We start from the raw sequence: 27,081 nt of genomic DNA, 5'->3' as shown, positions 1-27,081 counted from the left end.
AGGGAGGAAGGGAAGAAGAGTGGAAAGAAGGAAGGGAGGAAGGAGGAAGGAAGAGAGGAAGGAAGGAAGGAAGGAAGGAAGGGAGGGAGGGAGGGAGGAAGGGAAAAAGGAAGGAAAGGAGGAAGGGAGGGAGAGAAGGAACCCAGATCCACAGAAAAGTCATATTGGGCCAGAGAGGAGGATCACTGAAAGCTAGGGCCTAGGGGTAGGGGGGGTGAGGGGGTGCCAAGCCTTGCCTCTACTGAGAATCTGACCATTTCCTCCTCTGTTCACAGTCGCCTGGTCCAGAAGGAGAAAGAACTATGTATTGGCAGGAAGAAATTCAACATGGACCCCAGTAAGGTAAACATTAAAGGCAATGAACCAAGGGCTACCAAGAAGGGTAACAGTCAGTGCCCTCAGCTCTGTCTCTAGGTTGTGTCCAGCAGAACTCAGCAGGCACAAAATCTATACGGCCTGGGATAATCCAGACTCTACCATCCAGAGCTCCACAGATCAGTTTCCATATCAGGCAAATACAGAAAATGGGGAAAGCATCCTAGTATTAAGTAGGTATTTTTTCAGAATAGACCAAAAGCAATCATTTTTTGGTGCTGTGTTTCTGGAAGGAGCTGGATATTAGGCCTATGATTTCACTAGTATGAGGAACTCCCTCCACTGATGGTAGCCCTGAGGGTAGCTAGTTCCTGAAGTGGATAGAGCTCTGGGACTGTTCATACACAGCCGAGCTGTTCTCTCCTTCCCCTTCCCTTCACCCTCACCACCTGCCCCAAGAGTGCAAATCTCCCCCCACAGACTAGTGGAAAAATACCTCATTTCCCTTTGGGCAGGTTGCCAGCCTATCTCTGGCCTTTCTTCCTCTAGCCCTAACAAGCAAACAAGAGAAGAAAAAGCCACAGACCACCTCCATGAAGCATAAATGGGGCCAACATGGCAGCAGCCTAGTAAATGTCCTACCTTGCCTAGAATTTGGGGTTGCCCTTACATTCCTCTGTCCCCCCTCACTGTCAGGGCCCCAGAAGCTGCCCAGCCTTCTCTGCATTTCTAGTTCTCATCCATCCCAGGTCCAGCCCTCCAGAGAGGCTGCTTTGGTAACCACAGCCATCTCCATCTACTAGACAGTCTGGGAAAACCCCTAGGAGGGATGGAGGGGAAGAAGGAAATTTCAGGCCAATCCAGTAAAATTAGTAAGAGGTGGGACAGGCAGCCTCAAAAAGGCTAGACAAACCCTCAAGAGGAAGCTGGGCTAGAAAGCTCAGGCCCCAGGTCTCTGAGAAGGAGGTAAGAGCTGAAGTCAGAAGGAAGATCAGAAGGATGAGCAGCCCAGGAGGAGATGCTTTGTGACTTTGGTCCTCCCACATGACATTTTTCATCCCCTGGCTGGGAATGGCCTGAAATCAAGGGTTTGAGTCTCTGCTCTGACATGTCCCTCCTGTCTGACCTTAAGCAAACCATGCCATCTCATTAGACCTCAGTTTCTTCAACTGGAAAATGAAAGGGTCGTATTAAATGAGCTCTTCCAAGCCAACTCTGAAACATGGCTGCCAAGAGAACACTGGGAGAGGAGGGGCTCAAATACTTGGGCAATGGGTTGCACATGGACTAAAGTCCTGGTCTTGAAGTCAGAAACTTGAGTTCAAATCCTATCTCAGACACTTATTAGCTGGGGATGTGCAAGCTCGTCAAATGGAGAAAATCCCAAGTGTATTCTGCCCTTCCCAATTCCCAACCACTTTTTAATTCCCTCATGGAAGCCTGCCTCAATTTCCCCACAGCATGTATGTAAATTTAAATATTTGCCTTTCTTCTGGCTTGAGAATTTTGTGTGTATACACATACATGTAAGTAGCTATATATGTATATACACAAGTATTACCTAATGGTGTGCATATATAGTACACATGTACCTATAAGTATATATGTACATATATGCATGAATATGTGTATGTTAGACACATATGTGTGTCTATGTACATACAAACATGTACATGTCTATCTCTCTGTATGTGTGTAAATTTACACATTATGTGCTTATATCTGTGTATATATACATGTACCTAAATTTGGGTACACACACATTGTTTATTTTATTTATTTGACTTACTTTTCATCATTTCCTTAAGACTCCAGCACAGGCTGTGTTCCACTGTGTCCCTGCGCCCAGGTCTAGAACTTTGAGGGATAAAAAGGACTCAATTTCTCTCCCTCTCCACCCCTTCCATTGTCTTTCTCCTCTTCTTCTGATGACTCATCACAGCATGAAAGGGAACCTAGTTCTTGGTTTCTGCGTGTCAGAGACCAAGTCTAGTCTCTTTCCTATCCTGGAAAGTTTATAATAATAATAATAACAAGAACAAGAACAACAACAATAATAGTATTTCTATAGCACCTACTGCACGCCAGGCACCATGCTAAGTACTTCACAGACATTCTCTCAACTGGTTCTAACCACAATCCAGTCAATGAGGTGCTGTTAGTATCCTTATTTTACAGATGAGGATACTGAGATAGAGGTCAAATGACTTGTCCAAGGTCACATGAAAGTAATGAGTCTGAGGTAGAATTTAAACTGAGATCTTCCTGATTCCCAACTCAAAGCTCTATCCACTGCACCACCAAGCAATCTTTCTAGTATGACTTGGGTAGTAAAATGTTTTCTGAAGACCAAAAGGTGGGAGAAGCTTGGCTAGACTGCAGGGTAATTTTTTTCAGCCAGGGCTACCCTCAAAGACCATTTGTCATTGTTGTTGTTATTCAGTCATTTCAGATGTTTGATTCTTTGTGATTCCATTTGGGTTTTGTGGTTAAAGATACTCCAGTAGTTTGACATTTCTTTCTCCAGCTCACTTTCTAGTTGAGGAAAGTGAGGCAAACAGGGTCAAGTGACTTGCCCAGGGCCACACAGCTAGTACCTGAAGGGGAATTTGAACTCAGGTCTTCCCAATTCTAAGCCCTGTGCTCTATCCACTATGCCACCTACCTGCCTCTTCTACTAAGATACAGAAAGTCTGTAAGCTTTGTCCAGAGCGGGGCTACCAGGGTACTGGCAAATACATAGGTTTTTTAATCATTGAAGTAATCATATTTTTATCATTACTGGTGGTTTTTTTAAACTGTTGGTCTAGGCTTCTGACTATGAGATTGGCACCCTATCTGCCACCCTTATCACATCCTGATAGACCAATGGGACGCCCTCTTAACTGGTCTCCCTTGCTCACATTTCTCCCCATTCCAGTCTATCCTCCATCCAGTAATTATCTAATAATTTTCCTTAATTTAATCATGACTCCTCTACTAGACAGTTCTAGTGATTGCTAAATGACTACAGAATAAAATAAGCCATACTTTTCTTCTTCTTCTTCCTCCTCCTCCTCCATCGCCTCCTCTTCTTCTTTAAAAAACCCTTAGAATCAACACTGTGAATTGGTTCCAAGGCAGAAAAGCAATAAGGGCTAGGCAATGGGGGTTAAGTGACTTGTCCAGGGTCACACAGCTAGGAAGTGTTTGAGATCAAATTTGAACTCAGGACCTCCAGCTCTGGGCCTGGCTCTCAGTCCATTGAGCCATCTAGCTGCCCCCAATAATTGCTCTTCTGGTTAGCTTTTAAGGCCCTCTAACGATGTGATCCCAACCTATTTTCTAGCCTCGGTGAACATTACTATCCCTCCCATACTCTATGACATTGCCAAACTGGTCTTCTTTCTATTCCTCATTCATGAAAGTCCATCTCCCATCTCCATGCCTTTTCATGGACCATCCCCAGTGCTGGCATGCCTTCTCTCCCTTCTCCCATCCAAACTATAGGAGCCCATTTTGCAGGAAACCTTTCCTGATCCCTACCCCCTTAAGGACTAATGACCCTTTCCTATTTAACCACATTGTTCATATTGATATTTATTACCTCAACATTTAGAATCCATGATTTGTGTGTATCTATCTCTATCTCTATTTATAAAACCGTCTCCCCCATTAGGATGGAAACTCCTTGTCAGCAGGGATCATTCATCCTTTGTACTTGAATCCCCAATACCTAGCACAGTGCCTGGCCCATAATACACACTTAATAAATCATTGTTGAGTGATTGCTAGGTAATTGCTTGCAATTTTATTAATTATTAATAAATAACAGCTCTCATTTCTTTACCAAAGATTTCCCTCCATTATATAACCCCAACAAGTGAAATATGGGGTATAATTAATATTATTCCCATTTTACAGAAGAGAAAACTGAGTCTCAGAAAAAGGAATTGACGTGTTCACTGTCCCACGTCTACTAAGTATCAGAGTTGAGATTCAAGCCCAGGTCTCCTAACCTCAAATCTAGCACTCTTTTCTCTCTGAAATTAAACCAACTCTGTTGAACATTCTGTGTAAGGTGCTAGGATTACAATGAAGACGCATGTCTTCAGGAAACATGCACTTAGTAAAAAGTGATGACTTCTTCTATAGATTGGGAACTTTGAAAGAGCTGGGATGGTGTCTTCTGTATACCTGGCAAGGTTCTTGTTCCATAACAAGGGCTGCTGGAAAGATGGGTGGCCACTGGCCCCTCCTCATTGTGTCTTCTTTTTGCTGCCCCCAGGGAATCCAGTACCTTACTGATCACAAGCTTCTCTCCTCCAGTATAGAGGAAATCGCCCAGTTTCTATACAAGGGGGAGGGGCTCAACAAGACAGCCATCGGGGACTACCTGGGGGAAAGGTAAGCATGTCCCCCTTCCTACTGGCTATCCCCAGTCTTAGTGGAAAAACAGCAGCCAAATCTCAGTGTAGCGTTCAGCATTTGTATAGTCCTTTAAACCACTGGAAACCTTTCCATCTATGATCCTAGAGGGAAGTACTTATTTCTTAGTTGGGGAAACTGAGATAAAGAAGATGTGATTTGGCCAAGATCACACGGCAAGTCAGTAGTGAAGTCAAGAACACATCAGGGGCTCTGGGTTTTTTTTAAATTTTACATCAAATTTTACATTAAATTTGTATCAAATTCGATATTAAATGTTCCATCTTGGTCTCGGATAACTGGAACTTTTCCTAAGTACAAAGGTTCAAGATGTGATTAGAAAGAAGCTACCAAAGAATCAGAGCTGTCCTGAGGGCTAATAAGCTTCCTCTGCAAGAAGTGATGTTCTCATCACTGGAGGTCTTGCAGCAGAGGAAATGGCCATGTGCTTTGTTCACCCATCCAGCAAACATTTATTAGGTACCTACTATGTGTCAGATACTATACTCAGGATGCAAAGACAATGGAACAGTCTCCACCCTTGAGACATTTATAGTGGAATATACAGGGCTATATTGCAATATGTAATATATTACATCCTATTGTAACATACATACATACAGATCCTAGAATCATAGATCTGGAGACAGAAGGGACCTCAGAGGCCACCTAAACCTCTTACTTTACAAATGGGGAAACTGAAGGCAAGGAAGATTAAGTGACTCGCCCAGGGTCACACACTTAAGAGTCTGAGTCAAGATTTGAATTCAGGTCTTTCTGTGTCCAGTACTTCCTCAGTACCTTCAAACCTCTGGGTAGAGGTCTAATTCAATTTAACTGATTAAACATTTATTCGTTAAGCACCTACTGTGTGCAGGAAAAATACCAAGTTGAAGACACACATAATGCATTGATAGAGTGAATAAGAAGAGCAGAGTCTAATCCCTCCTGCCTCTCCCTCCACCCCTTCCCTAGAGATCCATTCAACCTCAAGATCCTGCAGGCCTTTGTGGACTTGCATGAATTTGCCAACCTCCACCTGGTACAGGCACTGAGGTGAGTGCTATGAGGGCAAAGGTGAAGGAATGACGAAATCAAGGGACCAAGAACCATGGGAAGCCCTGGAGATAGAAACAGAAGCAGCAAACAAGCCAGATCTAACCTCAAGGAGGTTCCCTTCTAATAGGGAAAGCCAACACAGAGGGGAGAAGAGCTCAGAGACTTGGGGTTGGGATGGCAAGTGGGAGAGAATGCTTATTAGGGTTATAGGGCAATTTCATGAGCCCAGAGCACCCTGGGTGATCCAGAGGAACCTTAAATTCAGAGTCTTTTAAAAAAAGGAACAAAATAAATAAATAAAAATACATTTTTTTTTAAAAGAAAGAACATCACTGATCCAACTAACATTGGCAAAAAAGTGCCTTGTATTGAGAAGTGCTTAGAGGAAGGATCAAGGAAGAAGAAAGAAATCTTCACAGAGCTAGAGCTGGAAGGGATCTTGGGGACCATCTAGTTCAGCTGCCTTCATTTTACAGATGAGTAAACTGAGGCCAGGACAGGTCAAATGACTTACCAATACTATAGAGATAATGTTAGAAGCAGGATTTGAACCTAGAGCCTCTGAAGCCAAAGACTCTTTCTGCTGCCTCCATGCTCTGAGAAAATGTATACTTATTAACAACAATATTATATATGATACAACAACATAATAAACAACAATAATAGCTTATATAGTCACATATAAGCTTGTATGTATGTATATAGACATTCTTTATTCAAGAGATAAAAGTGATACTTGTTAACAATAATAATAAGGGCAAACACACCCCCTCCTTTATTCAGGAGAGAAAATCTGTATTTATTAACATGAGAAGAAGAGTGTTTGGATATGTGTATGTCTATACTGTTTATTCAGGAAGTAAAATCGATACTTGTTAACAATAATAATGGCTTCTATACACACACCCTTTATTCAGGAGATAAATTTCTACTTATTAACAGTAATAATAATAGCTTATTTTTTCATATCTATTCATTCTTTATTCAAGAGGTAAAACCGATACTTGTTAATAATAATAATAATGGGGGGAGGGGGAGGAAGCTAAGTGACTCAGTGGATTGAGAGCCAGGCTTAGAGACAGGAGGTCCTGGGTTCAAATCTGACCTCAGACACTTCCTAGCTGTGTGACCCTGGGCAAGTCACCTAAAGCCCCATTGCCTAGCCCTTACTGCTCTTTTGCTTTGGAACCTATACACAGTAGTAGTTCTAAGACAGAAGGTAAGAATTAAAAAATAATAATAATAATGGCTTATAAACAAATTTCCATATATATCATATATATATATACATGTTTTGTGTATATATATCCTTTATTCAGAAGATAAAATGTACACTAATAAGAATAATAGCAAATGTATATTGTTTAATTCAGGAAGTACAATTTATACTTGTTAACAACAATGGCTTATATATATCTCTTTATAATATATATTCACTCTTTATTCAGGAGATAAAATTTATACTTAATAATAATAGCTTGTACATAATTCTATTAGACAATAAAATATATTGCTTTAATATTTGCAAAGCATTTGACAAACATTGGCTAATTTTATCCTCACAACAACCCCAGGAAGAAAGGAAATAAACATTTATTAAGCACCTACTATGTGCTACTCTCACTACACCCCTTGGACATAGGTGCTTTGGCTTGCTGTTTATATTTATGTGCCCAGTTTCTAGATGAGGAAACTGAGCATTCAGTGACTTGCTGAATACCTGAGGCGAGGTTTTAACACAGGTGTTTCTGGGTCTAGTTTGGGTGCTCTGTGTACTCTGGTGTCATGGAGCTATGTGAGTGCCAGACCCTAAGGACTAGAGGAATTCTGGAGAAGGGAAGAATTGTTATGGGCTAGGATTAGTTTGGAAAGAGTCAAAATCATAAAATTGTGAGAGCTGGGAGGGCTTTTAGAACAGACAATGTCTGAGTAGGGAGAGAAAACTTAGAACACAGACTATCAGAAGAACATCAGAGGTAGAAGGAACTTGAGGAAACCTTTCTCCCCCAAGTCTAACCTACCCATTTCATAGAAGAGGAAACTAAGGCCAATAAAGGTTTTGAGGTTAGCTTTGAAGGCCAGGTGGGATATGGAAGGATGTGGGTGGGGGCAGAGTGGCCCAGCAGCCCAGGTGTGGTTTAGAAATTCATCCTCCCCATTCCCCAGTGGCTGACCCCTTCTGCTCCTACCAGACAGTTTTTGTGGAGCTTCAGGCTTCCAGGGGAGGCCCAGAAGATCGATCGGATGATGGAGGCCTTTGCCACACGTTACTGTCTCTGTAACCCAGGTGTCTTTCAGTCCACAGGTAAGAGGATTTATCCCTTACTGGGAGGAGGGGTGGAGAGAGACGGGTCAGTTGTGATCTGAACTGGCACAGTAGAGCAAGGACCTGAGGTCAGGAAGACTTGAGCTCAAATCTAGCCTCAGACACTCACTGGCTGCATGAGCCTGGGCAAGTCATTTCACCCCTATTTACCTCCATTTCCTCATCTGTAAAATGGGGACAATAACTGCACCTACCTCCCAGGGCTGTTGTGTGAATCAAATGAGATAATATTTGTAAAGTACTTAGCATAGTACCTGGCCCTTCATGCTATAAAAATGTTAGTTATTTTTATTAAATGAGATTTTTCTTTATAAAGGCCTTTGCACTCAATCCTTAAAGTGCTCTCTAAATGTTTGCTGCTATTATTCTTCAGTGGGTGGGATTCCCAGTGTGGAAACACCCTTCATTAGTTATGAGAATCAGAGGACATCATTCCCCTAAACTGCCCATCCTGCCTCAGTGACATCAGCTCTTGTTTCAGGCTCTCATTTTTCAAAGCCTTTTCTCCCAAGCAGCCCTTTAAGGGAGGCAGGGAGGCAGGCAGGCAGGCATTACTTCTCTTTCTCAGGTGAGGAATCTGAAGCTCAGAATGGGCTCCCACAGCTCCCTCCTCAGGATGTTTGGAAATCACATAGGGCCACTGAAAAGGAAATCATTCTCCTCTCTAGCCTTTGTCCCCAAAATGTCTCACATAGCCCTGGGTGAGCCTCTTCAGAGAGAGGGATCCCTGCTGCCCTCTGGGGTAGATGTGAAACCCCGCATATCCCAGGGATTGTGACCCTTTTCTCTTCTCCCATCCCACATGTTCAGACACCTGCTATGTCCTGTCCTTCTCCGTCATCATGCTTAACACCAGTCTGCACAACCCCAATGTTCGGGACAAGCCCCCCTTTGAACGATTTGTGTCCATGAACCGAGGTATCAACAATGGTGGAGACCTGCCTGAAGAACTCTTGAAGGTACTGACTACCCCAGTCCTCAGGCCCAGCCTGGCCATTTCTGGGGCTAGTGAGGAGTCTGTCCTTCCCCAATCCTCTAGGGTAGTGATGGCCAGCGTGTTAGAGACTGAGTGCCCAAACTGCACCCTCACTCCGCATGTGAGCCCCACAACTTACCCCAGATAGGGGAGGTAGGAAGCATTCCCATTGGGCTGCTGAGTAGAGGGGCAGGTGATGAGAGAAATGCCCTCAGGCACATGTGGAGAGGGGGAGGGGAGCAGCCCCCTCCAGCACAGTCCAGCATGCGTGCCATAGGTTCACCAACACAGCTCTAGGGCAATACTGCCTAAGTAAAATTAAAAATGGCCTCTGTAGGCCACTAATTAACTTAGAAAAACCACAAATTAACATTAGCTAGTTTGGACTGTATGTTTACTTATGTTGTTAAACATTTCCTAGGAGTTTTGTAGCCCTTCTCTGCCCTGGGAGAATGGGAATCAGAAGACCAGGTTTGAGATTCTTACCTAATACTGACAACCTGTGTGACCTTAAGCCCTGGCTTTGGGGAGATGGGTGGAATCATTGAAATCACTCATTTAAGTTCTCAAGGCCATCCTTTCCCCCTTCTAGTCAATCCAATAATAACTTGGATTTGTATAATGCTTTAAAGTTTGCTCATTGCTTTCTGACATATTGTTGGAGCTAAGAGGAACCTTAGAATATGAAATGTCAGAGATGAGCTGAGTCTTAGAAAAAGGGGTGTCAGAGCTGGGAGAGACCTTAGAATGGAAAATATCAGAGCTGGGAGGGGACTTAGAACAGGGAATGTTTGTCTCTTAACATTAAATGGGAGGCAACTTAGTGCCAGAGAGATCCTTGCATTCGAAGTCAGAGAGCCTATGTTGAGATATATCCTCTGCTATTTACCATTGTGAGACCTTGGGCAAAACTCTTTGGGCCTCAGTTTCCACATCTGTAAAATGAAAGGATCAAACAGATCATCTCTAAGTTCCCTCCCATCTCTAAATCTATGGCCACAGGCTCTTCAAGCAAGACCAATGCTCTGCCTTCCCACTACACCAGATTTGAAGCTGGTGTTCAGCCAGAGGCTGGCTGACCGCTTGCTGTGAACGCTACAGAGGGGACCCATCCAGGGTGTTGGAGCACATGCCCTCCCTCTATTAATGTGATGGTATATGGGGTCTGTAGTAGGTCCTAAGTGTCAAGTCAAAAGGAGCCTCAGGGAGCATACTGTCCAATCTTCTCATTTTTCAGAGGAGGAAACTGTGGTCTAGGGGAGGGAAATAACTTGCTCAGAGGGAATGTAAAGACTGGGTCCTCTGAGTACAGAGCCAGAGCTCTTTCCACTGCACCCCATCTCCTCCTCCCCTTGGCTTCACCAATCCTGAGTTTTCTCCCTTGCTAAATAGGGGGACTAATCCCTGAACAATTTACCTTGAGAAGTCATTGAGAGGAAAGTGTTTGTCATCTGGAGAGCCCCCCAGAAGATGGCATTCAAGTCTAATTCTACTCACAGCAGCATCCATTCCCCCAAAGGCCTTACTCAGCCTCTCCCTATTTGCTTTCACCAGAATCATCCCTTCTGTGAATAATAAATAACATACTGCATTATTAGAGAAACATTGAACATTTTTCATGTCCATTGTCTTAAGTGAGATTCCGAACAGTCTGGGGAGGTATATGTCAGGGACTAATATTTGCATTTCATGGGTAAGATGATCAATCCATCACCAGCATTAATAAAGCAACTATTATGTACCAGCCACTATGAATACAAAGAATGAAGCAACCTTTGCCCTTCATTAAGAAGCCTGAGCTACTCTCTATCAGAGTCAGGAAAGGATCTTAAAATTCTCTACTCTCTTCACTGTGCCTCCACCATTTTGTGTGTGAGAAAAGTGAGACCCAGAAAAAAAAGTGACTTCCCCAAATTCACACAGGTAGGAAATAGCAGAACTCAGATCATCTGACTTCACCAAATAGTTCTCTTTCCTCTATACCAGAGAACCACCCATGTAGGTTCCAAGAACCAGATCACTTGTCCAAGGTCACTTAGCCAGTTGGTCCCAAAGCCAGGGCTAGAACCTTTTGCTAATAAAGAAATGGCCAGATATTAGGTAACAATCGCAACTGCTAGCATAGCCCTGAAAGGTCTGCAAAATCCTTACCTGGTGCTTGTAAAAACCTGCAGGGTACGTAATGCAACTTCTGATATCCCCATTGTACAGAGGGGAAAAGTGGAGCCTAGGTGAGGGACATGAATGGGCCAAGATCAGCAGCTCAGTTGAAGCTACAGCCAGTGTCTCCTGATTTCAGGACCAGGGCTGATTGCATTGGCCTGGCCTGAATACCTTTCCTCTTGCAGAATTTTCTAATTCCATGTTCCTGTTTTCTTTCTGGGTAGCTCCAAAGATGGGGTTTTACCTTCTTTACTTCCCAGGTACCTAAAGGTCTTCCTTCGATTAATTCAATCTTGGTCTATCTCTCCTATGTCCTGGGGGGGAAATGTGTGCATGGTAGCTAGAGGTTTTTGCTTAATTCAATTTTTGTCCAACTCTTGTCTCCCAGAGGGGAAAAGGGCATGTGCATTTTGGGGGTGAAGGGGAGCTGAGGAACGGGAGGGAACAGATCCCAGAAGGACAACTGTATCTCAGTGGGTTCTCTAAGCCTGGGTCAGGACTGTGTTCCTTAGCCTCCTTCTCGATTCTCACCAATTTCTCCTTGGTGCCAGAGGTTTGAACTTGAGGGGAATGGATGAAGGTTTGAAAGAGGCAGATTTCAAGTTGATGAAAGAAAGAGCTTCTCAACACTCAGAGCAGTGCAGGAGGGGAATGAATTGCCTGGAGAAGGAGTGAGTTCCCTTTCACTAGAGGGGTCTAAGCAAAGGCTGGATAGCCATTCTTCAAGGATACTGGAAAGAGGATACTTATTCAGGTCTGGGTTAGACTCTATGAAGACCCTGCTGCCTCTGAGATTCTCTCAAGCCTACCTTAAGTCAATTTTCCCAGAGTCCCCCAAAAGGGACCTGCTTTATAGGTAACTTCACATTCAATAATCCAATATAATGTTTATCAACTTAGAGCTAGAGAGAGGACATCCTGGCCAGCCCTCTCCTTTTACAGACAAAGAAACTGAGATTAGATGGGAAGTCAAATGACTTATCTAAGGTCACTTGTCTCAGGGGCAACTAGATAATAGAGTGGATAAAGTGCTGGGCTTACAGTCAGGAAGACTTGTTCACAAGGCAATTGGAAATTGGAGATTGGAGGTTTGCAGAGAGAATGGGGCAAGAAAGGGAGATTTCGGACTGATCAGCATAGAGATGGTAATTAAATCCCTGGGACCTGATAAGATCATCAAGTGAAGTAGTATAAAGGGAGAAGAAAAGGAAGTCTGAGGCAGAGCCTTGAGGGGCACCTATACCTTGCTAAGGATCTAGAAAAGAAGACAGAGAAGTTGTCAGACAAGGAGAAGGAGAACCAGTAGAGAAGGGTGTCTGAAAGCCTAGAAAAGGGAGCAGCTGGGTAGCTCAGTGGATTGAGAGCCAGGCCTAAAGATGGGAGGTCCTGGGTTCAAATCTGACCTCAGATACTTCCTAGCTGGATGACCCTAGGCAAGTCATTTATTACCTTTTGCCTAGCCCTTACTACTCTTCTGCCTTAGATATAATACATAGTATTGATTCTAAGGTGGAAGGTAAGGGTTTTTTTTTTAAAAAGAAAGTCTAGAGAAAATAGAGAATAAGAAAAAAGGGTAATCACATGGTTCAATGGTCCTAGGGTCATGTTCCAGCTTCTCCATCTTCCACCTTGTGTGGTGGATAGAAGCCACTTGGGCATGTTAGGAGATCACAAGTTCAATGTGAGCCAACACTGAATCAAGAAAACTTGAATTGGATTTAGAGGAACAGAGTTCAAATACTTGGGCAGCTGGGTGCATAGTGACTGGAGCTCTGGACTTGGAGTCAGGAAGACTTGAGTTCAAATCCTGCCTCAGACACTTATGAGCAGTGTGGCCCTAAGCAAATCACTTAGACTTTCTCAGTCTCATTTCTCCTCTTTGTAAAATGAGGTTGTTGAACTCTGTAGCCTCCAAGGTCCCTTCCAGCCCTAGAGCTACGATCTTTTGAACCTATACTTCACCTCTCTAAAGTTGTTTGTATTTTAAATAAAACTGAAGGAGTCTAAATCTATGAGCATGTGAGAGCTAAGGCAATCTTGGGTTACATGAATTAGGGGATCAAGGATCCAGGCCTAGGGAGGTGATAATCCCAGTCTGCTCTATTTAAACCACTTCTGGGGAATTGCATTCAATTCTGGGCCCCATTTCAGAAAGGACACAAAGAAGACGGACAGCATCTGGGAAAGGGATTCTCAATTTTAAGTCTCTGAACTTCCTTAAAAATTGTTTTTGATAAGTATATTTCAATAGAAATGATTTCCCTTGTAATCCTGGGTACTTTTTTATGCCTTTAAAAACATGATTCTGAAAAGAGTTTCAAAGGTTTTACCAGAGTGCCAAAGGGGTTCTTGACTCAAAAAAGGTGAAGATCCCTGGTCCACAGGAGGATATTCAGGTTGGTGAAGAGAGTAGGAAACAGGCTATATTAAATTTAGTCTGAGTAGCTGGGAATGTGGAGGATGGAGAATAGAAAATTTAGGAAGGGACATGACAAGCGTCTCCGATTATCTAAAAGGCTGTCCCACAGTAGAGGGATTGGTCCTGTTCTGCTCAGCCCCAGAAGCCAGAAATCAGAGCAATAAAGGCTATTGAGACATACATTTGGGCTCATTCCTGAAGAAAACTTCTTTAAGACCAGAGCTATCCAAAAGTGGAATGAGCTGCCATGGGAGGTAGTGAGCTCTTGTCCCTATCAGTCTTAGAATAGAGGCTGGATTTCTACTTGGGTATGGGGTGTTACAGAAAGAATTGATGTTCCAAAAAAGGATGAAACCAGATGGCTCCTGAAGCCCCTCCAAATCAGATGGCTTCTGAGGCCCCTCCAAGTCATATATTCAATAATTCAGTGCCAACAATAAAAGCTAGGACTGACTACACAAGATTCAGGGACCTGAGAGAGCTGGGAAGCAAGGCTCTCATACATTATGCTTTCAATAGACTACATTATTGTGATTAATTGAAATAAGTATTATTTCTCCTGTCCCTCTTCTCCTTAGCCTAGAGTGTTCCACAGAGGATTAGGCAACTTTCTGATTTTCTAGGACCCCTCCAGGTAAAGCAGCTGAAGGTGCCAAGACTTAGGATCCAGAAATCTGGACTCTAGCCCTCCCTCTGTCCTCAATCATATGTTAGCGGTGTGTTCTTGGCCCTTTCTGGGCCAGAATTTCTTAGCCTTGCCTGAGTCATGGGGTTATTGTGAGGATCCCAAAGACAATGCACAAGAAATAGTTCATGAGTAAAAGAGAAAAAGAAATGGATAGTGTCCCCATTGTCATCCTGATTATGATTATCTCCTTCCCTTTGAGTTAGCAAAGAACCCTACAAATAGACCTGGCTCATAAAATCATGGGATTTTCAGTTAGAAGGGAGCTTAGAACAGGGGGTGTCAGAGCTGAGAGAAGCTGTAGAACAGGGAATGTCAGGTCTGGGAAGGACTCTGGAGACAATCTTCATCATGTCTCTTCATTTTCTAGATGGAGCAATGGAGGTCCCTTAGAGGGGAAGGAATTTTCCAGAGGTTAATGGCAGAGCCAAACCTAGAACCCAGGTTCCAGACTCCAGGATCAGTTTCCTTTCTAGCAGCAATAGCCACAGACACAGAATCTTTTCTACCGTCCTTGGCTTCTTTACTGGTGAATTTCCATTCTATGAACTCTTTTGCCTCCTTCCTTCACTGACACCTCACCCACATCCATCTCCATGGAGAACTGAAAGCAAGTTGGTGTCAGGAAACTAGATCTGACTCTTCACCTCCCCTTCTCCTCTTCACAGCCCTTCCGCCACTTGCAAGGAAGGCACCAGAAGAATTTGGAACTAGTTCTTAATAAAGAACATATTTCAGGCTGCTGTCTTCTGTCTTAGTTAGAAAGAGGCAGGATAGGGGGATGGGGAGGAACCAGATTTCAGACACGTGTGTGCCTATCAATACGCATGCCTGGGTCTGTTGATCATTGTACGATTACTGAATTTTAAACCCAGAGTAGAAAGGAGCTTATAACATAGAGCAGCATTGGCGAAGTATCAGCACGCATGTAGAGCCGGCATTTGGGGAGTTTCTCTGTTCCTCCTCTTCCCAGAACCCAAGGACATTTTTTGCATGTCCCCCCCCTCTGTCCAGTCACCCAAAGCAAGCACCTCCTCCCTCCTCTCTCTCTCTCTCTCTCTCTCTCTCTCTCTCTCTCTCTCTCTCTCTCTCTCTCTCTCTCTCTCTCTCTCTCTCTTTCTCAACTTCACCAATGCAGAAATAGAGTACCAGAGCTAGGAGGGACCTGCCAGTAGGGAATTTCAGATCTGGGGAGGGCCTTAGAATAGGGAATGTCAGAATTGGGAGGGACAAGCCCCTTGATTTAATAGCTCAGGAAATCAAGGGCCAAAGAGGGGACCTAATACCTCCAGGGCACCCTGCAAGTATGTGAGTGGGCCCAGATAGGGGCCAGGTCTCCTCCCACCAAGCCAAGGCTCATTCCATCCCTCCTTACTGCCAAGCCCCAGCCCAGCCCCCTCCAGCACACACCTCTCTACTTTTGGAACAGAGCAGTAGCGGGGTGGGCGGCTGGGGCAAGGAAGCTCTATGGCAGGAGGTTTTTCCTGTGGGGGCAGGTGGTTGCAGGATGCAAGAAATCCAGCTCAGTTGAATGGTTTTTTGTGGCTCCGGGTAGAAGGGAATGCATGATAAACTGACCCCAGAAGCATCTGTGGGCTCCTGGGGCTTTCTGGGAAAGTCCCTCCAATCCTGCACAGTCCAGGTACCTTCCAAATATTTGTCTAGCATTCGAGGTGCGAAGATAGCTTTCTCGAGGCAGGCAGAGCCCTGACCAAACAGACAGCTGGCCGCCAGGGAGAGGCAGCGGCTTGTGTCTGGGAGGGGAGCTCCCAGCTGCACCGGCCTGCGTGGGTGAGAGCAGGGCTAAGGCCATGTAAACAGAAGCAGCTTTCATTTTCCGAGCCTCCTCCTCTGGGCTGAGTGGAGGGATCTGGCCGCTTTTGAGAGTCCTACCTGCCTTGAAAGCCCACCCAAGCTGGGCTGGCCTTCCTGTCTCAGAAGCTCAGCATGAAGGGATGAGTTTCTTTACTGGCCTGCCCTGTCCGAAGTGCTGCCCCTCAGTTGAACGGGCAGGTGAAGCTTTGGAAGCAGAGTGGTTGATCATGGGGGACCACCTGAATTCCAGCATGATCAGTTTTTCTAGTAGACCCTTTGGTGAAGTTCATGTCTCTGGACCTCAGTTTCCCCACATGCAAAATGATTCAGGGAGGGTTGGATGATCTCTTAAGTTGGACATCCCATGTTTTGCTGTCCTTCCCCAATCTGACAGTTTATGATTCACTTCACCTATCTCCCTCTGCAAGTGTAGGCAAACCAAAAAGTCCCCCGGGAACCCTTGAATGTCCCCCATGACAGCCCCAATCCTGTTTCCAAGGCCTCATCCAATCAGAGAGCTGAACCACTGGCTCACACTCCCACCTCTCTCTTGTCTCTCTGGAACAGAATCTCTTTGACAGCATTAAGAGTGAGCCCTTCTCCATCCCAGAGGATGATGGGAACGACCTTACTCATACCTTCTTCAATCCAGACCGGGAAGGCTGGCTCCTCAAACTGGGTGAGAGCAATGCCCACCCCCCACCCCTGCTTGACCCTGTCATCTTGATTTGGGTATCCCTAATGCTTCCCTTCAATGCTCCTTGTACCTTGCTGCCTCCCTTCACCCTAACCACACCTCCAAGAAGAACCCCCTCCCTCCAAACCTAGCTCAAAGGCAGAGTGGTATAAGGGAAGAGGGCTCTGGTGTCCAAGGACCTGGATTCAAATCCCATCTCTGACACAAACCTCTATATGACTGTAGGCATTTCATCTCACTTCTCTGGGCCTCAGGGTCCTCCTTTGTAAAGTGAGGGGGTTAGGGGGCAGCTGGGTGGCTCAGTGGAGGTTCTGGGTTCAAATCTGACCTCAGATACTTCCTAGCTGTGAGACCCTGGACAAGTCCCTTAACCTCCATTGCCTAGCCCTTAGCACTCTTCTGCCTTAGAACCAATACATAATATTTATTTTAAGATGGAAGGTAAGGGTTTTAAAAATAAATAAATGAAATAAAATAAAGTTAGGGGGTTGAACTAGGTGGCCTCTAAGGTCCTTTATACCTCTAAAGCTAGGATGTTTTATAAAAGCTAGGTGTTTTCTATGGCCTAGGGAGAGAGGGAATTTTCTAAGTGCTATCAATTTCAGGCTGCTGGGTATGGCATCCCTTTTTCTACCCTGGGGAAGGTACAAAGCTGAAATATTCAGAAGACAGGACACGAAGCAGAAATAAAACTTGCTCTGAATCAAAGGACCTTAGTTCACACCCTGTATCTGTTACTATCTGTATGATCCTGGGCAAGTCATTTCCTTCTCTGTCACTAAAATGAGATGATCAAACTAAATGATCTCTAAGATCCAATAAATCTATGGCCCCATGGGTGGTTTTAGAGTTTCAAGACCAGTAAGGGGATAAGATGCCAATGCAAAGAACTACTAGTCCAGAATGGATGCATTGTATCATGGAGTCAAATGCTCTATAAAGTCTGAAAGAGAAAGTCAGTGCTTGAGGGATCAGCAAAGGCATCCTGAAGAAGATTGTATTTGCACTGAGCTGTATAGAATAAGGTATAGATGAGACAGGGCTGGTCAATTCTTGCTAAGTTGCAATTGGCTGGTTGAGAGGGCTTTCCTAAGGAATGAGGTTAGAGTAAGAAGACACAAGACTTCCTTGTGGGTCTATAGTCAGAGTCATAACTAAGGAGAAGTAATTGGAGCTTTGATCCAGGACACTGAAATTTAGAAGCCATTGACCCCCTGATGAGCTTCTCTCCAACCTTCCTGGCTGTATTCTTCTACCCTTAGCAGCAGCTTCATTATATACTAGAGTCTATACTTGAAACATCCTGGGTGTGCGTGGGAAGATATTTCTCGCCCATTTGAATTTGTCTTTAAAAGTTGACTTGAGGTCTTGTTTATGAAACCAAAGATGCTCTTTATGGTAGATTGATGCTCTCACACTCTGGCCTGGGAAAGGGCTGTCTTGCTTAGCTTCAGTGACCAGAGAGCTGACCATAGCTATATGAAGCTCAGTGTGGGCTGCCTCTCTGTGCTGCATTCCTGAACAGCCCTGGGCAACTGGGTTCAGAGGAAGCTGACAGATAAAGGCTGGACCAGCAGGAGGATCCTGGGGGCTGGGGAAGAACAGGGATGGGGGAAAGAGGAAAGACTGAGAACCAACTTCTGACTAATCTGCAGTTGTGCAGCTGAGCACAGTGTGTATTGCTCTGTGTGTTTGTGTAGGTGTAATATGGTTTTGTTTCTTCTGGTTCTGTAGATGGGGGTGGTAAAAAGAAAAGAAATGGAAGAAAAAGGAAGGAGAATGAGAGGAAGAGAGAAGAGGAGGGGAAAGAAGGGAGAAAGAGGGAGAATGAGAATGGAGGAGAGAATGGGGAGAAGAAGAGGGAGAAAAGAGGGAGGAAAGGAGAAAGAGGGAGGGAAGTAGAGAGGGGAGAAAGAAAAAGAGAATGAGGTAGGGTTGAAGGGAAAGCAATAAAAAAAGAGGTGGAGGAAGAAGAAAGAGGAGTGAATGGAGAGGGGAAAATAAAAGAGAGGAGAGAGAGAGAGAAAGGAAAGGAGAGGCAGAGAGGGAAAGAAAAAAAGAGGAAAATAAAGAGTAAAAGGAGAATAAATAGGAAATAGAGAATATAGAAAAGAGAAAAAAGATAAAAGAAAGAGAAAAAGGAAGGATTATGAGAGATAGGAAAGGAAAAGATAAAGAGGCATGAAGGAGAGAAGGAGAGGGAGAGGAGTAGAAGAGGTAAAGAGGGGGAAGGAGGAGGGAGGGGGAAAAGAGAGAGAGAGAGACAGAATACTAGGATGACTATGAAGAAAAGGAGAGGGGAAGGAGGAGAAAGAAGGAAACTGAAGAGATGAAACCTAGGAAAAGGAGAAATTGAGGGAGAAAGGGAGAAATAGGCAGATAGGCAAGAAAGGAGGAAGTGATAGACAAAGAGAAGAAGAGCTGAAGTGGGAAAGAGAAGGGGAAGGAAAAGTAATGAAAATGGGAGAGAGGAGTTCTTAGAGAAAAAGAGGAAGAGATTGAGGAAGAAGGAAGAGAAAGATGAAGGACTGCATATCTAGGGACTATACAGAAGACTCCAATCTTGGCTGGAGATGGGCATAGGCTGATTTTTGCTGATGATGATACTGTTGATACTACAGGCCAAGACTGACACCTGCTGTTCTGCTAGAATTTGCCCTTCCCTTCCCATGGGTCTCTAGTCTCTCCCCTCGTCTTAAGGTTTTCTCCTGCCTCTACAGGCTCTGTCACCTTCCATTAACCTGGGGGAGATCTGTGGTAGCAAGAATTGGTCAGTGTTGGGGTGGATTAAGGGTTCTTAGGAAGTGGTGGCAGGGGGTAGGAGGCCAGCACCTTCAGCTGATTAGGGGCTCCGGTCCAGAAACAAATTCCCAATCCCCAGATCTTGGTCTTTTGGCAAGGGAGAGAGTTCTCAAAAGACAGCTCCTTGGCTCTCTGCCCAGGTCTAGTAGGCGGTTTCAAGATTGACAAACCTTTTGCCTTTTGCTTTCTCTCCAGGCGGGAGAGTAAAGACTTGGAAGCGCCGTTGGTTCATCCTGACAGATAACTGCCTCTACTACTTTGAGTTCACCACAGTAAGCCCTTTGTCTAACGGTACACCTAGATTCCTCTCCTCCCCCCTTCTAGGCCACTGTGGCAACTTCATCTAGAGCCAGTCAGAGGCAGAGGGGAGGAAGCTCAGTACTCCAGGCCTGGAGGACAGTCAGTGCAGAGACACAGAGATGGGAGCTGTCCAAACACAAGGAAGCCTGAATAGCTAGAGCATAGAGGCCATAGAAGAAGTAAAGGCAATCAGGGGTCAGGTTGTGATACCTGATTCTGGAGAAGTTCATTAGGAAAGGAGGAGGGGGTAGAAACTGGGTCAGGCTTAATTCTTTTTGGGGTGGGATATAGAGTTCGGGGAATCATCTGTATAAGATGATAATAACTGAACTCATGGGAGCCAGTTTAATCACCAAATGACAAAGGATTAAGTGAAAAGGAAAGGAGAGCTGGAAGAGAGCCTTAAAGGGCACTCACAGACCGTGGGCATGACAAAGATGAAAATCTAACAAAGGAAATGGAGGAGGAGCAGTCAGATAGATAGGAGGAGCCAAAGAAGAAACAAGAAGATGGAAGAGATAGGCAAAGGGATGGGGGAACTACAGTTTACAACAGTGTTTATACTGACTCACCACTGGGTCTAAAAAATGCCTCTATTGGGTAGCTGGGAAGTATACAAATTAACTGAAAAGTTAGGTTTCCAAAGTATATTAATTCTATTGACTCATTTAATCTTCACAGAAGTTCTTTTAGGTAGGTAGTAGCTACTGCTACCCCCATTTTATAGGTAAGTAAACTGAGAGCAACATAGAAGGGACTTGCCCAAAGTCACATAACTAGTAAATGTTAGAGGGAGGATTTGAACCTCAGTCTTACCAATTTCAGGGTCAGCATTCTACCCATTCCTCCACTATGCCTCTCAAATGAGACCCAATGGGGTTAGAGAACTTGGCTAATGCCCCTTTGATACTCTTTTTCTGTATAAACTTAATTAATTAGTAATTAATTTAAGAGTATTTATTAAGCACTTACTATATTCCAGGCACTGTGCCAGGTTCTAAAGTTACAAATGCAAAGGTTAGACACTCCTCTCCAGGAGTTTCAATGATATCCTGAGAGAAGATCTTTACATGTCAATCAATTTATTGGGTGTCTACTATATGCTAGCACAAAAGACACCAGAACAAAGGTTAGACATTCTCTTCCTTCAAGGAATTTACATTCTAACCGGGGAACACACCAGATGTAAAGAAGTAATTATCAAGGAAGGGGAATTTTTGTCTGGGGAGTCCCCAGGGTAAAGTCAAAGTCCCTGTCTACTCTCCCTTTCCTTTCCTCCCTAATATTATTGATACCAAGAGTCTGAACAAGAATGGTCTTGCTTTCTTTTACAGGATAAGGAGCCCCGAGGCATCATCCCATTGGAGAATCTTTGTGTCCAGAAGGTAGATGACCCCAAGAAGCCGGTAGGTTTGGGAACACTGAAAGGGGCCTTAGAGGTTATTTAGCAGAATAATTTGATCAATCCCTTTCTAGTTTCAAAAAAAAAAAAAAACAAAAAAAAACTCAAACTTTTTTTTCTCACTTGATCTTTATTTTTTTTGTTTTTTGCTTTAAAAAAATTGCTCTTCAGAACCTTGCCTTGAGCCTCCTCCAGGACCTTGCTCCGGTAACCAACCCTCTTCCCTTTGATTCTTTTTCATATGCTTATAAACACAATAATACCCCATTAAAAACAACAAGACTTGGGGGCCATGATGTGGCTCAATGGATAAATATCCAGGCCTGGAGATAGGAGGTCCTGTATTCAAATTTGACCTATTCCCAGCTCTGTGACCCCGGGCAAGTCATTTAACCCTCATTGCCTAGCTCTTACCACTCATCTGCCTTGGAAACAATACACAATATTGATTCTAAGATGGAAAGTAAAGATTTTAAAATAAAATAAACAAGACTTTCATTTTCCTTGTACCCCAAAATCAGCCAAATATCCTGAAAAAATCGTTTAAAACTAAATGCTACACCTTTTCCTAGAATCTTGCTGGAAGATCTTGATCTTAAATATCTTCTAGCCAGAGAGTCTTAACCTGGGGTCTTTGATCTTAAAAAAAAAAATGACAACTAGAGATTCAATCAAACTGGTTTAAGAATTTAAAAAGTTGTGTTTCTGAGAAGAATCCCTAGGCTTCACTAGGCCAATACTCCAAGGGATTTATGACATGGAAACAAACAAGAACCCCTGAATTCAGATAAAATGCCATCAGCCTGGCATATAAAGCCATTCACAAGCCATTCTCTACAGTCTGATTGGGTATTCTTGTAGTGGAGATGCCAGCCCCTGATTCCAGAGAAACAATTCAAACAATTCAAGTCAAACTAGACTACCGCCTTCCACCTCCACTTGCCATGCCTTTGTATTCTCTGCTCTCAGTGCCTGGAATGCTGAGAATCCTCGGCTCCCTTCAAGGAGAACTCAGCTGAAACCTCTTATGTGAAGCCTGACTTGAACCCCACCCCCTAGTAATTACTGCTCTCCTCTACAGGAAATGGCTTTGTATTTCCCTTGGTATACTTTCAAATATAAACACCCTGTGGAGGTTCAAAGGACAATGTGTACACAAATGAATAGATATAGAGAATGCATTTATTCACTATAGATGCACATATTCATATACACTAACAATATATGCATATTATACATGCTACATTTATATATCCACTATATGTACATATTATTATTGATATATAATACAAATCTATACATATAGAGTATATATTCACCATATATGTTCATATATTTACTAGATGTACATGTTGCATATAACATTCACTATATATATCTTTTCATAGTCATTTTATACAAACACACACACATATATTCACTTCTCTGTGTACATATCATCCTCTGAACCTCACCCCTCCCAGTAAATAGAAGTTGTTTGAGGGCAGGAATTACTTCACTTATATCTTTGTACCTCCAGGGTCCAGGAAGTAGTTGGTACAGGAAGGCAGCTGATAGAATGGAAAAATCTCTGATTCTGGAATTAGAGGTAGTAGGTTCAAATCCTACTCCCAAGATTTAACTATTTGTGTGATCTTGGGCAAATCACTCCGTGTCCATGAGGCTCTGTTGGCTCTTTTGTAAAATGAGGGAGTTGTACAGATACCTCTAAAGGTCCTTCTAGCTCTAGATCTATGGTATCAATAAATGCTTGTTGAATTGAATCCACTGAAGTCTAGTCTGATCCCTATCATTTGACCATTCAACTTTCTCTTGAAGATCTCTGTGATGGGAAACTCATCACCTGGTTCCTCTTGGTCTTACCCTTCCTTTCCCCTTTTCCCCTTCAGCATTGTCTGGAGCTCTATAACCCCAACTGCAAAGGCCAGAAGATCAAAGCATGTAAGACAGATGGGGATGGGAAGGTCGTTGAAGGAAAACACCAGTCCTACAGGATCTCTGCCTCAAGCCCTGAGGAGAGGGATGAGTGGATCAAGGCCATAAGGTATAATCAGGGGACAAAGGGTTGATATTATGACAGGAGTGGTCCTGGAGCAAGTTCTTATGTAATTCTTCACAGCCTGAACTCTATCCATTCCCCCAGACCTCAAAGCCTCCCCAAAGTTAGGAGAAGACTGGACAGGGCCATTCTTGCCATCCTCCTACCATCAGGCATGATAGCATCTTAACAATTCTTCACTTCTTTAAAATCCTAATCTAGGGAGGCAGTAGGGTACAGTGGGCAATTAGGTGGCACAGTGGATAGAATACCAGACCTAGAGTCAGGAAGACTCTTTTTCCAGAGTTCCAATCTGGCCTCAGACATATACTAGCTGTGTGACTGTGGGCAAATCACTTAACCCCATTTGCTTCATTTTCTTCATTTTTAACAAAATGAGCTGGAGAAGGAAATAGCAAACTACTTCAGTCTCTTTGCCGAGAAAACCCTAAATGGGATCACCAACAGTAGGACACAACTGAAATGACTAAACAACAATATGGTACAATAGAAGGACCTTAGAATTTGGAACTAGAAGACCTGGGTTTGGAACCTGACTCTGCCATTTATGGCCTTGGGTGAATCACTTAAACTCTATAGGCCTCAATTTATTCCTCTGTAAAATAAGGTGGTTGGACTACATGGCTCCTGAGGTCCTTTCTAGTCCTAGACCTGTAATATTAAAACTTCTTCGATCTTAGAGCTCTCTAATAAAGCATTTCCTCTCCACCCTACCACCCCAATTACCAGCCCTCCCAGCCCTGACACCTCTTTGCTTGTCTTCTTTTTGCTCCCCAGGGCCAGCATCACCCGTGTTCCATTCTATGACCTGCTTTCTGCTAAGAAAAAGAAGATTGCAAGCAAACAATAAGGAACCATTGGGTTGTCAATCTGTCCTTTGAGGGCTGAGATGACCTGTGACTCTAGCAGTCTCTGGAGGCAACCACGTGCTCATCCCCATCCTTTGTGGGACCTTCTCCTACCTCAGCCTCTCCCATCCCACCTTCTCACAGGTTCCACTGGAGATGAAAGGAATAGAAGCAGAAATGGAGAAATGAGTGGGGAATCAAGGAAAGAAGCCACAATTGGTGGGAGCCAGTTCCTACTTCCCAGGCTTTGAACCTCCTTTGAGGTTGGCCAAGGAGGCCATGACAGAATCTTGGCCTACCAGCACTCGTGCACACTGGACTGAAGAGACTGGAAAGGCTCTATACACCAATCCCCTTTCTCTATTCCATCTTCCTTTTAGGGATACACAGCAACAAAGGGTAAAGGACTGAGCAAGCAGTAGGCTGGGAAGCCCCAGACAGGAGACACTTGGCGGCACTCAGGAGTGACCATTGAGATGTGAAGCCTAAAGACATTATCTGGGATAGAGCAACCAGGGAGATGTACCTCACTGGGTAGAGAGTCCCTTTGGAAGAGCGCTGTCTCAAACCCCACCTCTCATACTTACTTCCATGTGACACTGGATAAGTTACTTAATAATCTCTGAGTATAAATGTCCTCATTTGCGAAATGAGGGAATTGGACCTAGTGACTTCTCAGGTCCTTTTAGCTTAAGGTGTATAATCCTCTGTATACCTATGCCTATCACCTTCTGTACATAATCAGGGCGTCATCTCGCACCCCTTTCACTATCCTTCCACATCTATTTTCTATCCCCAGCTGGAGGGACCTTGTAAAAACTGAGAAGTTAGCTAGCTCCCCTGCTTTTGAGGAGTCTTGCTATCAAGGTCAAGAAGGAGGCATTGAGGCTCTTATATCTCACCTCGTATGTGTCTGAGATGTAAGAAAAGGAAAAAGGACAGGGCTTCTCCCCTGGACTCTTACCATCGAATTGGGCATGAGCAGCAACGACCACAGACAAAATATACCACCTCCACATGTTTGCAAAATGGGGATTAAAAAAAAAGACCAATCACTCCACCCTCCACCCTCTACCAAACAGAGGTAGATGAAGAAAGCACTTTGGAAACTGTAAGTTGCAAATCGGGACAGAAATGCCAGCTGTTTTCTTTCAGTTCAACTAACATTGATTAAAGGGCTAACTTATGTAGAGCTGTGTACTAGTTGTCGAGGAAGATAATGGAGCTTAGAAAAGACATGGCCCTACCCTCATGAAGCCTAGAGTCTAGTGGGAGGTGGGGAGCGGGGAGAAATGCATGCATGCAGAGGGATCCATAAGAAGCAGCATTGACTGAGATGTAATATCAATAAGTTAACAGGAAGTTAAAAAGGCAGCACTGTACAGAGGGAGAAGCAATGGATTTGAAGTCGAAGTCCCCAGTTTCAAGTTAATCCACCAATAAACATTTAGGAAATGCCACTATGTGCCAGGCACTGTCCTAGGTGCTGGGGATGCCAAGACAGAAATGGAACATTCCCTCCCCTCAATGTGTTTTCATTCTTTTGGGAAAGACTGCTTAAATCTGAAGCATTTATCAATATCTGCTTTGTGCTAGGCACAATGGCAAGCACTGGGGGGTACAAAGACAAAAACAGAAATCCTTCCTCCCCTCAAGTAATTCTCACACTCACAGGAGAGACAATATACCAAGCACCAGCTTGACAAGTCACCTAATCACCCTGAGTAAAATGAGGGAATTGTACAAGTTAGTCACTAGTCCCTTTTAACTTTAAATTTACGATCCTATAAGTGCCTTCAAGAAGAGCTAAGGGAAGTCCAAAGTGGGAAAGGCTTTTATGGACCTGGGGGAGGAGGGAGAAAGATGGGAAGAAATCAGAGAAGGCTTCCTGGAGGAGATAGCCAAAAGAGTGAACAGGAATTCCACAGAGGAATAGGACCTAGATAATTTTTTTTGAAGCATGAGAAGTTTGAGAGAATAAAGATCCCTAATAGTTCACCAAAAGACTATTTACCGCCCTCCTAGGGGCTTTATAGAGTCACTTCCTGGGAGACTCTTCCAGGGAAAGGAGATTAGGGCCTCCTTTGGCCAGGGAACTCTCTCAGGAGGTCAACTGGGATAGGTGAGGCAAACAGGAGAAAGATGGCAGGGGACTATTTGGAAGCTGGAAGCCCTAGAGGGAGGATGGGATTATCATTGCTTCTTATTTATAACAGTAAGAGTAATTTATTTATAATAAAAAATAATAATTATTTATAATAATAGCAATTATTATGAGGAAGAATTATTTGTCATTCATTTTATATACTATTATCACCTTAATCCACTATGAAGTGGGTTCAAGCAACTAACCCCTCTCCCATTTTATAATTAATGAGACTGCCATCCATTTGGTAGTGACTTATGTAAGGTCACACTGCCAATAATAAGCAAACCTACTATAATTTACATCTGGCCACCATAGCTTTGCCCAGGCTATCCCCTAGCCCTGAAATATCCTATCTTTCACTCTTTTCCTTTTGAATTCCAAAGCTATAGTTTAGAATTTTTGCTCCAGAGGAAAGCAGCAGGAAAGGTACCATAGACTGTTTGTGGAACAAAGCCAGTACACTACTCCATGGGAGAGGAAGCTGAGACCCTGGGTTGTTGGTGAAATTTTTATGAAGTAGGAGATATTGTAGTGATCAAAATGGTACATGGAAGGAAAACATTTCAGCATCCCTAAGAACTGCAAGTGCCATCATGAACCCCTTAAATTTGAAGCTTTAGAACAAAGCTCTAGTTACCAAACTTTTGTATTGCTTTAAT

General features: G+C 43.8%; 1 protein-coding gene across 3 annotated transcripts in view; it reads left to right on the top strand.

Moving 5' to 3' along the window:
* CYTH4 (cytohesin 4) overlaps nucleotides 1–25,728 on the top strand; it is a 36,417-nt gene extending 10,689 nt beyond the window's left edge. For 2 of the 3 annotated variants that reach the window (XM_044679683.1, XM_044679682.1), the window contains 10 exons: nucleotides 276–342; nucleotides 4,583–4,701; nucleotides 5,698–5,778; nucleotides 7,974–8,086; nucleotides 8,918–9,066; nucleotides 16,733–16,844; nucleotides 19,860–19,936; nucleotides 21,299–21,370; nucleotides 23,256–23,410; nucleotides 24,203–25,728. In XM_044679683.1, the coding sequence (XP_044535618.1) occupies nucleotides 276–342; nucleotides 4,583–4,701; nucleotides 5,698–5,778; nucleotides 7,974–8,086; nucleotides 8,918–9,066; nucleotides 16,733–16,844; nucleotides 19,860–19,936; nucleotides 21,299–21,370; nucleotides 23,256–23,410; nucleotides 24,203–24,275 (1,018 nt within the window). In that variant the 3' untranslated portion in view covers nucleotides 24,276–25,728. Of the gene's footprint in view, nucleotides 1–275; nucleotides 343–4,582; nucleotides 4,702–5,697; nucleotides 5,779–7,973; nucleotides 8,087–8,917; nucleotides 9,067–16,732; nucleotides 16,845–17,137; nucleotides 17,141–19,859; nucleotides 19,937–21,298; nucleotides 21,371–23,255; nucleotides 23,411–24,202 lie in introns of all 3 variants that reach the window. The other variant, XM_044679684.1, reaches the window with a different exon arrangement.
* The last annotated feature ends 1,353 nt before the right edge of the window (nucleotides 25,729–27,081 follow it).

Source organism: Gracilinanus agilis, chromosome 5 (genome assembly GCF_016433145.1).
Source record: "Gracilinanus agilis isolate LMUSP501 chromosome 5, AgileGrace, whole genome shotgun sequence".
In the NCBI taxonomy this organism is placed as follows: domain Eukaryota; kingdom Metazoa; phylum Chordata; class Mammalia; order Didelphimorphia; family Didelphidae; genus Gracilinanus; species Gracilinanus agilis.
The sequence above is the reverse complement of the archived record's forward strand: the minus strand, read 5'-3'. Positions and strand labels throughout refer to the sequence as shown.